Below are 17,761 nucleotides of genomic sequence, written 5' to 3' on the forward strand. Positions count from 1 at the left end.
CACATGAATGGAACTGGGCCGTCGATAATTAATTTGTTTACTGGCAAGATGTCCGCTGCGGTGAAAGTCCGCCTACATTTTTAGTTACCTTTGCTTGATAAGCGCCCTTAGGCCAGGCCGTGCTTTATTGACATCTAAGCCTGCTAGTTTCAGTGCACCTGTTGCCTCATGTTTGCACAAGAAGCATGTGACCTCATACGATCCCCTGCATAGCCCTGCTTATCTTCAGCCTTATCAGGGATCTAATCAGCCAGAATAAGTGAAAACACCTGTGTGAGTTCCCTGCACATCTCTGGCACACCCACACAGGTGTTGTCAATCACTTTGCAATTACTTTAGCCGAATAGAACTCTTCACTATGTATGTATATATATATATATATATATATATATATATATATATATATATGTGTATAAATATATGTATATGTATATATATATATATATATATATATATATATATATATATATATATGTATATATATATATATATGTATATATATGTATATATATGTATATATATATATATATATATATATATATATATATATATATATATATATATATATATGTATATATGTATATATATCTTCACATAATATTGTATTTTCAAGAAAACTGTCTTGGATATCAGCCACTTATCTGTCAGTTAGGATCTTTTACCACTTTGGAGGCCCATTTGGAGCATCTTGTTTTTCAAAGGAACAGCTTCATGGCTTAAGTATGCAAATGGTAGCGTGCACACCTGATCTCTGCTTTGAGTGGCAGAGATCAGGTGTGCACAATCATTTCATCAAATGGAAATTTCAAGCGAACAGTCTTCACTGAAAAGGTGCAGGTGCAAGTCCAGATGAATACTCTGGTGATTGTATCGCTTTCCCTGCAGCTTTCTTTCTTTCTTTATGCATAATTAGTTTATTTTTTTAAGTGTTGTTTGTGCTTAAGATATGTGGGTGTATGGAGATAAATGCAAAACAACCTTGTCCGTAACTACATTTTCCCTTTTCTCCCTTCTATTTTTTTTTTTTTTCTTTTTCTTCCACCCGCATTTTTAAATTTGCACATAAATACCAAATGACAACACGAGGGATCACTGTTCATCACGTGATCTTCCTTTTGCTCGCTGGTGATCTGAGGTCAAGTTCACTGTGACCTGTGACAAAACACATTATGACAATTTCACACAAGTGTCTAATTGGATTAAATGAAGAAGTGGTGACGTTGTGGACAGACATGGATATAAACTGCAACATGTCTGTTTCAGCGGACGCGTGCAACCGCAAGCCGGTAATACTAGTTCGTTTTTTTTTTTTTCTTTGCAGAAATAATGAAATTAAGAGCTTCACATTTGAACACAAAGTGGTTGAAAAGCTACTGCACATATATGTGCGTGTGGACAGAGGAGAGACATTACATTTTACATTATTTTAGGTGGAAAGCAGCAATAAAAATCCATATTGCACCAGAGTTTCAAACACTGCTCCCACCGCTGTGTTAAATTGCCGATGCTCGCTTACAATATTTTTACTTTGAAGCGGCCGCAGGAAGTGTCCTTCAGGGGTAGCTTGAAAAGAACAGCAAAAAGCAAATCCAATCAAAATGTTGTTTAACAATAACAATGTGTAAACAAGGCTACCATGATGGGCATTTCTTTGTTCTCCTTTGTTCGTACACGCCGGGCCGTCATTGAAACACCAGCCTGTACGTGTGTCTAAAATGCGTGCGGCTTTTGGATGGAGAGGACCAGTTGTCCAGTCAACTCTGGCAATGGCAGCCTAGTTTGCAAGCTGCCCTGACTGCAGATAGATACTCTTAGCGGTCAGCTACGAGTTCACGGCCAGGGACGGAACTGTCTTCCATGCCATTTGTTGTGTCTGACCTTTAAGATGATGCAGCGCAGGGAGAGTGACCCCTGGCAGGGTTTGTTCAAAGAGCGGCCTCTTGGTAATGGGGGGTCCACAGCCTGGCAACATGCTGGGGGATTGATCAGCCCCTTACTCAAAGGCCAAATACAGAAATCCCAGCCAGAGGAGAAGGCCATGCAGGATGTGGAGCCATCCTTTCGCTTTGAAGCCCTTCTCCAATACCTCATCTGTTTCTCTCCATGAATAAACATGTCCAACTCCTATCTGGTAAATCTTCTCCCCTGTCCTTTACCTCTTCTGTCATCTTTACTCCTGGATGAGCTAACAGTTGCCTCGCTGCAGATGGAAAGATATTAGTGGAGGTCACAAAATCCTTTTTGTGACCTTCCACTCGTTCTCCACAATGTTCTTGTCTGGCTCGCTACCACCCTCCCTCCCTGCTTCTCGCGTGAATACTTCCTGTGCTCTAGCGTTGTTTCACAGTATTAAATCCACTCATTTAGAGCTCGCATTGCTTCCACAGATGTCAGCTTTGAGATTGAAATGAGCTCCCCTTCTGCAAAGAGGCTGAGTTAAAAAGACATTTCAGAGAGGGGAAGAGGGTACTAAACCGAGATGCAAAGTCTTTTCAGCCCCATAAGTGGAGCCAGATTCTTAGCACGCGTTCGGTTGACCGAGGGCTGAAGTGACCGAGTATGGAAATGCTGTCGATAATCATGGCAGAAACACATTCTATGACATTGTTTATCTTGGTCTTGTGTGTTTGCAAATGTTCCATTTGTCTGAAATCACCCAATACATGTATACAGCATCACATTGGAGTGACCAAGGGTTTTGCCATTTCCATGTAGATGTCCATGATCTCCAAAAATGAATGTATGTAGTGTTTAAATGTTTAAACTAGCAGCAGGTACAGTAACTTAAACGGAGACACTACAGGTGTATGGGCAATACATAAAACGTCAAATAAAAAAATTAATAAAAAAAGTAGATATAATTTTATATATATATTTCAAAATTTCAAATATAAAAATGAGGCATTAACTTGTCAAATGCAGTATGTTCTAATTTCCATACATTTCCAGAACAGAAATATGAGGCAGGATCAAAATTCTTGTTTCAATTTATTGACATATTAGACTCAACGTTTTTGTTACGGGGGGAATATCTATTTTCATCACTCCATAAATCAGACTGTCAACAGCCATACAAATCCATTTTGGCCATGTTTTTAGGAATATAAATCAATCTATGAATGATATATGAACAAACCCCTCAATATAACCCCTCACAATATAGACAGGAATGGACAGTTTGGTGAATGTACGTGCTGCTCAGATTTCTGGCTCAGAGTATGATCTTTTTTTTTTAAAGTGAATGTAGGAGAAAGCCACAGACGCAGATAATCAAAGAAGTTAAATAATAAACCCCTTAGTGTGTATTTTGGGTGTTCTCTTTCCACTAGTCTGACCACAACAATGATGAAATCAGTGATGAGCACTGGGATAGTATGGGCGGCTGCTTAAATGACAGAAGCCAAGCCAGCGAGCGGCCACGGTTGTCTTGTGCCGCAGCGGAGCTGAAGCGAAGGCGCGGCCGTCTGGCTGCTCCAGGTGTCTCATCTGCATGTTGAACATCTCCACATCCTCCCACAGCTTCAAGACACCGTAGCTTAGCCGTGACTTCTTAGAGTGTGGCCTCTGTATCTCTGCTAGGAGGTCATGACCTTTTTCTTTTTTACTCTTCCCCGGGTGTTCCTTTGGAAGGGCCGACGTTAAAAAAAAAAAAAGAAGGCAATCGCAAATCAATGAGATGAATGACTTCAACGAAAGAAAAGAAGCGGCGGTTGCAGCCGTCCGTGGAGCTTTCCCATCCATGCAAATCGCTGCCCAAAGGCAGTGATGAAGGGATATTTTGGAGTTACGAAGATGCCACGCCGTGTTCAGTTTATCGTTTGATTATATACCCAATTATAGTGCAAGTAAGCAATTAAACGAAAGCCTGGATGTTGTGAACAGACTCTCTCTGCAATTGAACTACGCTGCTGTACTTTGAGCACCCCACTGCTCAGAGCGAGGGAGAGAGAGAGAGAGAGAGAGAGAGAGAGAGAGACACACAGACGGACTTGATGAAAAGAAGGGTGCCCGTGAAGCAAGCGAAGCCTGCCTTGATTACAAGGGTCAATAGCATCAGGATGACATCATCTCGCATCGCTTGCTGAGTCCATGATGTCATGATCTGAGCTCTGTGTGTGTGTGTGTGTGTGTGTGTGTGTGTGTGTGTGTGTGCACATGTGGAGAATGGGAAAGCATTTCTATGGTAACAGTACTCTTCTTCACCATAAGACCATAAAAGCATCTGTAAAGTAAACACAAGTGGCAGTTCCGCCTCTCAGCATTTGGCTCACTCAGTGAAAGCAATCTCTACTAAATGGTAATGGGCCTCTGCAAAGTGGCATCATCAGTGTTCTTCATTTTAGATGAACTGCTACTGTGTCATGCCTTTAAATATACCCTGCGCTTAAATACTAATAACAATCTGGCCATACAGGCGACAGCCCCCCCACTCCCCTTCACAGAATTCAGTGCTTTAAAACCTTGTTGTTTGCAGAGGATTTTTTTGATTAAATGCTTTTTGCTCCCCGAGTGAATTCCCCTGTAGAGGCTCTGGTGGGAGGTGTTGGCATCCAACAACCTCCTGCCAGGTTTTCTTTTCAGACCAACACAGAAAATAACAAAGAAAAACTCCACTGTTTCCTCATGTACCAACTTCTGAGCAATCTGCTCCTCCATTTCTCTGCCTCCGCTCGCCACTTATTATTCCCCTTTCGGGTCCCGTCGCTCTCGTCAGGAATGAGAAATGATAATTAAGTTTAATGAAATTGATATCTATATCAATAGGTCAGGCGAAACACAAAAGGTGCGTATCTGTTCCATTCATTCCAAGTCCCGCGTTGCTTCACACCTCCAAAGGGATTCATCACGTCGCCTCAAAGCCTTTTCGGAATAGGCTCCGGCCCCCACCACCTCCCACCACATTCCTCCGTGCATCGGTTGCTACTGTATGTGATAGAAATTGAGACGTCTATTAAGCTCGGCCTATTGCTCGGCACAAAAGAGTCTGACATTCTTAAATGAAGAATCCCCTCGTGGTTCAAACCTTTGGATCTCATTACACCCATACTCCATTTGTACTAAAGGAATCCTATCAGAATTCCCCATTTCGTAACTCACATCCCTTCCACCGGCTTGTTGTCTCACCCTCAGCGATGTTTACCTAGCCTCGGCTGTGTTTGCCCCGCGGCCTCCTCCATCTGTAGCCACTCGCACCGCGTGCCTTCAGACAGAAGAGCTGTGCCGCTGTCCGTCCCCCAAATGCTGTGTGTCTTTAGGCAAGTGCAGTGGCATCATGAAGTGATGGGGGGGGGGGGTAATGCTTATGAAAGCACAGTGTGTGTGTGTGTGTGTGCTTGTGTGCTTGTGCTTGTGTGTGTGTGCTTGTGCTTGTGCTTGTTTTACGGGTATCAGCCGACGGAATTGGATTACTCCGGAGGAGAGGGTGCTAATTTTTCCATCATCTTATCACGGACAGAGGTCCCTTCATTGATTAGGTGAGGTTCACAGTATTTCCCTCATTTGTTTTTACAACACTGTCCAACTGCATTTCAGCGACGCCACGTTGTGAAAATTAAGCAGAGATAAGCGGAGGGCATTTTTTCATTTACAAAACTGTTGTGTTTCGGTTTTGGATCCAGACTTTTGGACGTTTGAAATCCTTAATTGATTAATCCTGAACAAAATAAATGAAAATGACGCTCACGCTTTCCATTACGCCCACTCATATTTATAATGCTTCATATCAAGAATCTTAACACAGAAAAAAGTATTTCATAATGACTTCTACGGTCAGGTATCATAATACTTCATAACTGCTGGTCACTCAATGACATTTAAATTTAAAGTACAGTCTTCTTCACAGGTTTTTTATGTAATTGGCATTTCTGTGCAGAAATTCCATGGAAACAGTAACATACATATATTCTGTTTCTGGATGTTACTGTTGGTCTAATCCTGTAGGCTGGATCCACTGGGTGCAGCTAACCCAATAATTATCCACACGCTGAGCGCCAAGAGAAGGTTTATAGTGAGATATTATAAATATCGAGAGAGAGAAAGGAAGTCACACACAGAAAAAGAGAGAGTCATTTTTCCCTTTCCCAAATGGACCGGGCTTATTGGGAACCCAACCAAGTATTCTCATGACCTAATTGCCACAAACTGCAAGACTACTGTGTTTTTGCTGCATCGTGGCAGCGTTGGTCTCCACATCACCAACATGTGTTTTTTACAGCCCAACCTCCGATTGCGCATATCAGGGACAAATGTTTGACATTGCTGCGGCTACGTGGAATTCAATGAACACGTTTTCACCGGCGCGAAAGCCACACGGAGCTGGCGTCTCAGTTAGGTCACGTGTTCCAGGATAATGAGGAGCCATCCGAGTTCATTATGTTCATGAATGTGCTATCACTTCGTGAAGTGGAATATGAAGCTGAATATATTGTGATTAATCATGAGCCTCCCAGCCAGTGATGCTACTTGTCAGATTTTAAAACAGCTTTAGCAATCACAGTGGTTCAAGGACAAAAAGAAGAAGACGAAAAAGATCTCTTCAAATGGTGAAGAATGTCTGAACTGTCTTCTCCAGATAAGGAAATACTAAAACATCCAACTCCATACGCAAAATTTGTTTTGTTTTTTTTTAAAAAGTTTTAGCTCATTGCTCCTCTATATTTATGGAATGGCTGAAGTTACTAGTTACTTGGTTACAATTTACTTTGTTGAGACTAGATATTGTCTCAGATTTTCCATATCGGAATATGGCAAAAGCATATTTGGCAAATATAGTGTGAAGGTACCACTCAACCCTTTAAACCCCCCAAATATTAGGATATTTTTATTATCTCCGTATCGCCCCGCCCTCGGTAGTCGGGGTCCGGAGCTCCACTAACGTCCTAGTATATGTGTTAGTGTGTCAGTGGCACTACTGTAGCCGTCTGCTGTGACTGGTCTCAGGTCATTAGACAAGTGTAGCTTCATCTGCGACAGCTCCGACATTAAATTATGCCAACACATCAATTAAAAAGCCATAATTCTTTGGAATAACCGTTTGACACTATACTGCATTCTGCTTCTACTTACTTTTGGATTTAAGGGGATTTCTACTTGCAATGGAACCATTTTGCAATGCCGTGCTGCTACTTTAAAATCGAAGATTCATTGATAAGATATATTGATCGTTTATTTACAGAAAATAGAAGATCTGATTGCTTAACTATCAGTTCTACCACTGAATCTTTGCACAGTATAAAGCAGACACACGGAGAATGATATTCAGAAAAATATATACAGCATACATCATATGACGATGAAGCTCATGAAAAGTCAAATCTGTTTGTTTTCTCACCATTTTGCTTCACAGAGACACTGGCATCTTTTATTTCATTTTTCAAGGGGGCTGGTCTGTCCTGAGGTCCCGAGCTGCGTCTGCGTTACAAATGGACAGAGGCGCTTTGTCATGTTTGTCCTGCGGGCTGATTTCCCTCCATCTGATGACACAGATAGGCACTTGTGAACACGCTCGGCAGCCAACCTTTGGTTCCAAGCGTCCCCGGCACATTTTCCTCGGCTATCATCAGTTACTTCGCTCTGCGGCCGGCCCTGTGTTTGGTCGTGCTGCTCTTCATTCCAGTGAAGTCCTTGTTAGCTGTACCTCGTCAAGTGTGCCGTTTCAAAAACATCCAAGCTATCGTCTTCATATTGATCAAAAGATAATTCTCCTTTTTCGCTTTAGAATGCGAGTGCCCCCCCCCAACACACACACACACACACACACACAAGCACACCTTTTTGCTCTTAATGGCTTACCGCTTTTAGACTTCTGTTGGGGAGTAAAGGGAGTTAGTCACCTTTTCCATGGATAATTGCTTCCATCCAATTGTTGCTGGAGCAGCCGTTTGATCATATAGAAGGAGCCAAATTCACACTTATGGCTGTATTGTTTGGCACTAATGAGAGCCTTTCTTGAGTAAGAGGGTGTCTCAAAGTGGAATAAAGAGGTGGGGAGAGCTGGCTTTATTTCACAAGTGCACCTTCTGTCTTGCTGTTGACACCGAATGCCTTTTACCTCTGGCCCAACTACAACTGGGCATGTGCTGTATGTGTGTGGACCGACCCAAAGTTATACATGGTGATGATGCTGGACAGCTATTGTTGAACGTCTAATTAAATGTCTGTAATTAGTGCATGAATCAAATGACAATGGTGCAAGTGCAGGTTACTGTAGTTCGATGTAACACAAATATGTGCCCTCCTGCTCGTGTGTGTTTGTATGGAGACGGTGTGTCTCCTAAAGTAGGACAGTAGAAATTGATGGCCAACTCCGAAAGCTGACCTAAATAGAGGCACAGACAAACTGGTTCCCTCAGCATGCGCGCTGAGCCCGGTTGCTCCACAGAAAATGCAGAGGAAGCAGGCATTTGGTATGCTTAACGTTTCATAAAAAGCATACCATTTTGCAAGTCTCAACTCCTTGTTTTAAAGTCGGTGGGTAGATGCCAAGAGTAGTACGTTGTATGCTGTATGTACAGCCTGACAAGGTGATGTATAGGGGTGTCCATGGCTAAACGGCACGAAAACATTATCTATATTTCACAGCAGAATTATTCATGCAATGAATGATTATAAATTAGCGACCGTTGCATCACTTTTTTCAATTAAAAAGGTTGAAAAACTTCAGGGATCTTATTGACCCGGAGCAGCGTCTGGCAGCTCGTCCGAGGTAAACGTTGTACAGCCCAAATTACTGTCATCTTTTTTTAATAGATTGGACTATTTTTGCGAAAAGCGAGTGAATTTGAGTTCCCTCTGGTAAACTGTTAGGCAGAGTGCTTTTATTGTGAAAGGTAAGAAAGGCAGGAGTAAATCTGATATGCGCTGCCCATGTCAAGGTTGAAAAGGAGTAAAACATTTTGACGTCTTGGCGTTGGACCAGGGGCTCAAAGTATACATATTGAATATGCTCCTCCCACCCAATGTAATTGGTGGATGCCTTTATTCGCAGTGTAGAAGGTCGGAAAGTCGATCCCAAAAAACAAGCAACGTCGTTTTTTTTGTTGCGTTGTATTTGCGTTCTTTGTGAAAGTACTAAAGAATAAAAATGCCCCCAGTGAGTAAAGGCTTCAGGAATGTTGAATTCTCATTTGTCAAGTCCTGTCTATTGTTTTGGGGGATTTCTTTCCTCATGGATTGACATTGTTTATGCCGCGTAGGTGAGGCGCTGTCCGTTGTACTGAAACGGAGCGGGGGAGATACTTAGCAATCCACAGACAGAAGGGAAGTGCAGACAGCTGTTTCTACATGCTTTACCCTGCAGGTTTTGACAGAATCGTACAGAAATTCAACATATATTCAGCGCTCTTGATAGACCTACGGTCCTATGTGAGTGCTCTGACTTCTAATTGTAGTCTTTGTTTTTGAAACAGAGGCCTAATGTTTGTTATGCAGCCGATTTGAGGCTGTCGCCAAGACGCTACTCTGGGGGTCACGCATATGTTAATAGTTCAACTTCTGGTTTACATGGTCATTAAGGAGATTGACTGAAAGTACATGACATTGGCTATAAATAATGATTTATGGGGGGAAACCAAGCAATTCTACGTAGAACCAAACATTTAGAACCCTGTGTAGCCAGAATGTAATGCTCCTTTGTTTAATTACATATTGTCCTACCACACAGTCGATTGTTCAAATAAGGTCGCCTCTAATAATTCCACCAACTATTTTTTTTCTGTTCCATAACCTGGCTTTTCAGTGTTGGCGGTCCGAGTGTCCTTGAGTGAGACACTGAACCCCCAGTTGCTCCTCGGGCGCTTCACTGCAGCCCACTGCTCCTTAATTAATAACTAAGGATGGATCAAATGCAGAGAAGAACTTCCCCACTGTTGGATCAATAAAGCATACATTATTATTATTATTATTATTATTATTATTATTATTATTATTATTATTATTATTATTATTATTATTATGTTCTATCTCTGGTTTGCAGAAATCAAGAGGAATTCAGATATTAAATTGATTGATCTGTGCTGGGGGCTGGGGCGCCATAAAAATGATGGAGACAACACTCTGATATCTGTCTAATGATTGTCTGGCCTGACTCTTCATTTCATTCTGTTTATTAAAAACCCCTCTGTGACATTTCTGATCATCTCTAATGAGATGCCCTCGAGAAGAACTTTGTTGTGCAAGCAACTAAGTTCCGGCTTTCAAAGGCCTCATAGCTGCTGCTCAACAAACTCACACACAACATTCGGTAATTGTGGGCTGAACTCGTAGCCAGTTCTTCTACCACCTGATGCCGGCGCGGACAGCCACCAACCTACACGTGATCGCCACCCTTATTTAATGTTTCGGTCAAATTGAGGGTTGGCAACGCGGCACAGTGTGAGAACAAAATGCAGACACAGATTAGCGTTGGCGAAGTCCCACGGGGGCCGTTACATTCGCACACCTACACAGAAGGTTTTATTGAACCAAATAAAATACATTCTGCGCAACATACTAAACCTATCCACTCCCCATTAGAAAGTGCTCTTTTTTTTTTTTTTTTACAACAACAACATCTGTCGAGCACTCTGGCTGTGACGCCACATTACAGCGTCGAGACGCAGCTAGCTAACGCTGATGGCTCATTTGATTAATATTAAGGCAGATGAGTCAGACACTTATCACGGGGTCAATAAAACGCTCACGGCAGCGTTCGTCGACATTATTCAACGTGGTCTCAATGCATGCTTTGTGTTATCACTTACCTGGATACATCATACGTGCAAAGGCTTTTTGTTGTTTGTCTGTCTCTTTTTAACAAATACGTCTTTCCAGTGTTTGTTTAAAGTTGTTTTGTGGATTAATAACTCGGTCTTTCACTGTTGTAATTGAGCCATAGGGTGTATAGTATCTGTTTATTCGCTGTAAAGCTCTTGTGCTAATCCAGCCTGGTGGTAATCAGCGTCAGGGGCCACGTGGAACACATAAAGGAGACGGGCATTGTTGTGATCACTCTTTTTGAATACTCTTTTTATTTAGGCTCTTATCCGTTAAAGACACACCGACATGTTGCAGTTGTATTTCCTCCAAGAGTTGGTTTCTCTGTCCACGGCGTACCTGCTCCAGCCGAGCATACCCCTGAACACGAGGCGTCACGACAAGGAGAAAAATAAAAAGCAGAATATATTGATGTTGCGATCGTGCAGCTAAACCAACAACACAACAGCTCTTATCTTCCGGATGTTGTCTTGTCTGAAACAGCGCTCATGGCTCACCGTACTGTACACTTCAGAGATTAATTTTACATCGTCCATCTTCGCTTTGCCCGCACGCGCCAAAGCAAGTCACATTTATTTGTTCATCTCTCTGTCTTTCTGTCCCCTCTCTGTGTGTTTGTGTCTATATTAACCAACACAAATCAAAACATGCATCTCTTCTCTTTTTTCTTTTTGTGTCTGTTCAATGTCAAATGTAAACACCTATTTTATTATAAATCCAATAAGGAGGACAACACCACTTCTCACCACTATATATATATATATATATACTATATAACATTATATATATATATAATATTTCTTCAATATAACAATTATTACAGCCTCCTCCTTCAGTGTGTTGATTGCTGGGCGAAAATTCAATATGGTTATTCATTGTCTTTCAATGACGAGCACATGCTCACATACATTTCTCTGAAAATCAGAAGATTTTGCACTTAAGCTCCTAATTACATGAGAAAATAAAAAAATAATGAGTTATTTTCGTTTTTCAAGTATCTAATTGCCAGGGGAGTACTCAAGAGCATGTGGTTATTTCCTCTGAACTATTTATGTATTGAAACATGCTATATCGTGATATTCTGTACATCGCCGGCGAGATTCGAAATGACGGGCCGTATCTGACTCAACTTTCTGAATACTGATCAGCAGTCATATATCAATACTGATCCTTCAGTGTATTTACAGGAAGTTTGTTTTACAAATACATTTCTAATGCGCCCGGATAATTCTGTGTTTTCAAGCAGATTTCATTTAACGAGCTTTTCTTTTTTTTTTTACAACATTGCTCTTCCTCTATTCTCTTTCCTCTTCTACCACAAGTGCCCTGTGCCGTTAGAGAGTTCATGCCGTTAACTGTATTAAACAGGGGATTAACGCCCGGGGCTCTGGGTCTCTAGTAATAGCAGACGGAAATACTGATCAAAGGCCTCTAACTGTGCCGTGGGTGTTCGGACTGCCTCTGTCTGCTTCTCTGCATTACAAGGAGATGGGGCTCGGAGGCTGAGCAACACAGGCAGCCAGGCAGTGCAGGAGCTCTCTGTAGACTCACTCCGGATTGGACGGATGAAGGTTGGACCATGCATAATTAAGGCAGGATAACCAAGTTCAGAAGGGGGGAGTATAGGAGCAGTTGTTGCTGCAGGTGGGTTGCACCGATGACCTAGCAGCTGTGTGTGTGTGTGTGTGTGTGTGTGTGTGTGTGTGTGTGTGTGTGTGTGTGTGTGTGTGTGTGTGTGTGTAAAAAACCCAATGAAGGGTGGGGGGGTTATTTCCTTTCCTACTGCGTCCCAGAGGACCCTTCTGACACTTCCTCCAGGTTGCCCCACTTCCTCACTGTGTTGACGGGGCCAGTATTCAGCAGCAAGCTGCTCTCATTGGATGCAGTTTTAATCGGGAGCTACATAAATGCCCTATTGTCTCAAATAATACATTACAGTCGTCACTGTTGTGTGTGCATACATGTATATATGTATATAATATGTCACCTGTACCAGGATAGTGAGGTCCAATCGGTGTCAGTGATGAACGTCTCCAAACTTTGTTTTTATTCAGTTTACGCTTAACGTCAACCTGCTGTAGGTAATAAGCTCCAGGTCTGTACTGATAATACATGTGGGCTTTACATTTCCTCTTGTGTACTTATTGCGGTATATTTAGCTGCAGTCATTAGGGAGTTGGGGGACGCCTGCCTCCTGCACCAGTTGTACATTTATAGCCCCTTAACTCTGCGTTGTATGCATGCTCGCACAGGCTTACCAGATCTTTCCAACAATAACTAACACTACTACTGATAATAACAACCATGTCTACTAGCTCATACTTTTTTTTATTTTTTATTTACTTTCATATTTCTGAAAATATCTGTGCTGTGCAGATGGAAGTCACGCCAGGCATCGAAAAGGAAAACGTACGAGGAGCATTTAAACCCACTTTACATCGGGAGGCGAACACATTAAAAATCCTGTTAAGTTTAAAACTTAATTTAAAGCTGCAACGCCACTTTTCAAGTCAAAGTCAACTTTGCTGCATCAATTTGCAAGCTCCTCCATTATCTGCTTCTGGCAGAATCAGCTTTTTCCCAGGTTGGGAGGGGCCAGAGAAGAGGGGGTGGGGGAGGGGGGGGATAAATGCATTCAAGCAACAGAAGCAGAGAAACCTGGAATGAGTGTGAAATAAAGAGCGAGCATGATGAAGGTGGTAAAGGACCGTGAAAAGTAGGCTCCCTGCCGATTCTGCGCAGCGATGCGACGAGGGCCCAGTTCTGGCTAATAAGTGTGACCGAGAGGCCTCAGCCAGTAGCCGCACAACACCTATTATCACCCTGCCTCCCCCAAAAAATAAATCCATGTGTTTCCATTTACAGGGTATTGTTCAAGCTGCGTGTGTGGGAAGGGGTTCTTCGGCACGAGCGCATTGACACCTCTCTCCTCGGGTCCGTCAGCGCTGACAGTCTTTAATAGTCTCGCTGAGGTCAGCCTCCTGCCGTGTGCCGGAGGGGCATCGAAGAGAGGGCCCGGGGATGCGCCAGCACAATCTCGCTCTGCCGACACCCCGCAGGAGGAATGTGTTCTGTTGCCGCCGTTCAGTGGCCTGTAATTGTCTGTAAGGTTGGTAAAATGGGTTAGCGGAGCAAAGGACTGCGCTGTAATGGCGGGGGCCAGAAGTTCAGACGGTCCGCGGGGGACCGGCCGAGAAGGCGTGTGCTGAGTCAATGAGAGAGACAAATAGGGATGTTTGTCGTGGGCCTTTTTTTTTGTTTTTGGTTGTTGTTGGCGTTTACAGGACACATTGCAAAAGGTAGTCCGCGCTCCAGCAAAATGTATTTTTGTTCATTTGAACAGATCCAGCCGTGGGAGGAAGGGCCCCGCTGGTGGTAGCCGTGGTGGTGTGGCTCGGCCCTGACCCCAGTGGATATAATGGTGCAGTGGAAAATGTCCTGTCAGTTGATGGAGGAGCTGCCTGTGGCGGCAGGAAGGAGTGTGGCGACAGGGGCCATGTGTGTTAACCCCTTTCCTTGTCACTTCTTCTACCCACCCCCTCCTCTCATTTCATCCCACCCTGTAGACTCCATTCCCTCTACCTACACTCCTCCGTGACAAATTACTCCTGGCGGTTGATTTGTTGGTTGTCAAAAGTGCTTCTCGTGCTGGCATGAAGGGGTGGGGTGAGCGCGAGAAGAGGGTGCAGCATCCCCAACCACACCATCCCCCCCCACCCCCCCCCCACCCCCCCACCCCCCTCGGCGTTGAGGCGTCTCAGTGGAAATTGATATTCTGTCTCATAAGATCTCATTAGATTCGATGTTGTCCATGTTTAATCAGCTCACACATTAGGTTTCCAGCCCTTCTTTTGACAAGGCTGCTTTGATATGTTCTAGCTCGTGTCAGTAGCGGGAGCGGGGCTTCAGGAGGATCTTTTGTTATTTGTCGTAGGAGGAGCTGGAGGAGGAGCAGAAAAGGAAAAATGCCAGTGAGAGATAAAGACTTTATGACAAAACTCTGGATGCCGGTGTTTGCGGGAGGCCGGCTCGTAAGCAGCAGCTCCAAACAAAGACAGCTCTGCTTTTTTCTGGATGATCTGATGAGTGTATAGGATACTAATATACTTAGGACACACACATTTCTGCTTCGGGTCCTAAGTATATACCAAACAACATGCATACAGTAAGGGTGACACATAAGGTAAAGTGAATGTGATTTAATATTGTGACATCGGTATGACATGATCGGTTTGGTAAAGCGTTCATGTATAATCGATCGATTCGGAAACCCTCGCAATCCAGTAGCGGCGTGAAGCAATCCAACATGGCGAGCAATGGCATGATACAGCCAGGGATATTAAAGGACAACTAGGACTGAAATGATTCATCGATGAATCGTTGAGTTAATGAACAGAACATTCAAAAGAATCAGCTTTGAAAGATGAGTGATCGTTTCAGACATTTCTTTGTTTTCTTCTCTCTCTCTCTATCTCTCTCTCTCCTTCTCTCTGTTTTACATCAATGAACATCATTGGGGTTTTTGGATCCGTCAGTTGGACAATGAAGACATTTGAAGACGACTCTGGGGGACCCGTGACGGCAGTGTTTCACTATTATCTTTTGATATCAATTGATGGCTTGGATGAGAAAATCATTGGCAGACTCATGGGTGACGTTGGTTGTAAACGGTACATCAAAATCTTTGAAGGCTGACAAATTCCTTTTGTTTGTCTAGCCGACTGGTGCACAGAATGGATGGCATGTGAATGTGTGCACGTGTGCAGGACACTCGCCCCCCTGAGTCTTTGACCTTGAAATGTGTCCTGTGAATAGAATGACCACATGGATTTGTCTCGACGTGTACGAACAGGCGAACATTCCCCATCGTCCGCTCAGGCGACCGGTGATTATGTGAAACGTTGTCTTTAGTGTTTCCGCAGCACAGTCGGTGACTATTGGATGCTGTCTGCAGCGATGTCGGTTTAAGCCCAATCTGAGGTGATTTTATTTCATCGCGGGGTGTTTGCCATTTTTGAAAAGAAACTCATCTCCTTTCAGTCCCACTTGCTGCTTTATTCACTAACTGTTTCTCTTTTGTGCCGTTTCCTTCTTTTGCAAAAAGTAATAGAATATCAGTTTCCCTTTCAACCCCGGCTATACAGAAGCTAGATTGCTTTGTGCGTCACCATCACAACACAGAGGAGAGCATTGCAATCCACTTGTGTTCAAAAGTCTGTAACCATCGCGCCGCTCTGTCTTTGTGTTAAAAGAGGGGTTAAGCTTTTATCCTATAAATATGGCACTGTCAACGACGCATTCTTTCTACGGCCTGCATTAACATTAAAACGAGGGCTTGTTATACAGTGAGATTTCAATAAAAAGAACACAAAATGCATTTAATGAAATTCAGATGCTGGGCCCTAGCTCCCTGAATCTCATTAAATGAGCTTTGTGCTGTTTTTCCATCTTCTCTTTGTACAAGAGGTCCTCGAGTGCCCTTAATAATGTGGCAGATTTCATCATATTCCTGATTTAAAGAGGACAATGTCTGTGGCGTTCACTTGTTCTCCTCTATGCCCGAGCCAATCTCCACAGATGTCCCCGCACAGTTTCTGGATCTGGCTCGTGATAATATTTCTTCTTGCGGTGCATTTTTCTTTTTTAGTTCCAGAAGTTTTGTTAAGGCTCTCCACTAACCCCATTCTCTCCCACTTTTGTCTCCCCCCTCCCTTCTCTGTTTCTCTCCCCGCGCAGGATTTGGCTTCATAACTTTTGAGAGTGAAGACATCGTAGAGAAAGTCTGTGAAATTCATTTTCATGAAATCAATAACAAAATGGTAAGTCCACTCATTTTCTTTTTTCAATTCCAGGTGGGTGTTGAAGGATTAATATTTGATTTTTTCTTTTCCCTGGTATTAATAGCGGATGAGGGGTGTGTGTGTGTGTGTGTGTGTCTGTGCTTGTTTGAATGCGCAGGCTAGCACACACTCATACACACATACATACATACACACACACACACTCTGTGGGTCTCAGGGATGGGAAAGCAATGGTGTGTACTGCCCACAAACCGTGAAATTGTGTGGCTGAGTTCTGCCTGTCAGGCTGAGGGACGGGAGAGTGGAGCCTGTCCCTCTCTTACTGAATCCCCTACCACACACACACACACACACACACGCACACAGGTGGAGATGTCCAGGGATGCAACAGGGAAGCTGCTGGCGGAGGCAGAGTTCATTAGTCAAGGATTAACACCTCCGACGGAGTCCCAGTGATGCTTGTTTTATTTACGGGCGTCTCTGAGCACCCTACAGAGTTCAGCAGCAGCCTTCTAAGCCATCATGTCTCTTATGATAATTGACAGGAAGCGAATTCAGCGTAGCGAGTGTGACATTAGGTCCCCCTTCACCCAGTTCCACCCTGCAGGCCTCTGGAGAGGACCTGCATCATTTGAGCGGTTCTGTGGATAGTGATTGACTTGAGGGAATACTTGTCTTGCTGCCGTTTCAGTCGGGGCTTTCTCACTCTCTCTCTCTTCACCCCCCTCCCCCCACTCCCTTCCCCCGGCCTTTTTCTTCCTAAAACTGACTGACGGGACCAGCGTAGTAGAACCGTGTTCACCAGGGACCGGCCCAGGTGACATATGACCCCAGTATACATCCCGCCGTGTCTCCGCGCTGAATCACAGTCGGTGCTCGGCACTGCGACCACGACGCGCCGAGTGTGACAGAAAACACTGCATGCGTGCGGAGGACATTCTGTCACGATCGTACCGTCTGAGAGCCTTTGACGTGTGGGCACGGCCCTCTGTGAACACACCGATACCGCGCAGCAATGGCACACAGAGCTAAACAAATGCTGCCAATGCTGAAACTCTTGATTTCAACAACTATTTACAACCTGTGTCTGCACAATTAATGGTACGAGCATAGCTAGAATAAGATGTTGACTATCGACAAAGTCTGATATCTAACCACTTGAGTTTTTACATCAAGGGTGTTATTTTGGACGTCCCTCTCCAACTTTA

The 17,761-nt window shown here is 43.6% G+C and overlaps 1 protein-coding gene across 9 annotated transcripts in view; it reads left to right on the plus strand.

Annotated features, from left to right (window-relative positions):
• The window catches only part of LOC117742576 (RNA-binding protein Musashi homolog 2), a 221,202-nt gene that overhangs the window by 143,266 nt on the left and 60,175 nt on the right, over window positions 1-17,761 (plus strand). For all 9 annotated transcript variants that reach the window (XM_034550081.1, XM_034550080.1, XM_034550082.1 and 6 more), the window contains exon 8: window positions 16,489-16,571. In XM_034550081.1, coding sequence (XP_034405972.1) covers window positions 16,489-16,571 — 83 coding nt within the window. The remainder of the gene's footprint in view (window positions 1-16,488; window positions 16,572-17,761) is intronic.

The sequence above is a fragment of the Cyclopterus lumpus genome, chromosome 14 (genome assembly GCF_009769545.1).
Source record: "Cyclopterus lumpus isolate fCycLum1 chromosome 14, fCycLum1.pri, whole genome shotgun sequence".
In the NCBI taxonomy this organism is placed as follows: Eukaryota; Metazoa; Chordata; class Actinopteri; order Perciformes; family Cyclopteridae; genus Cyclopterus; species Cyclopterus lumpus.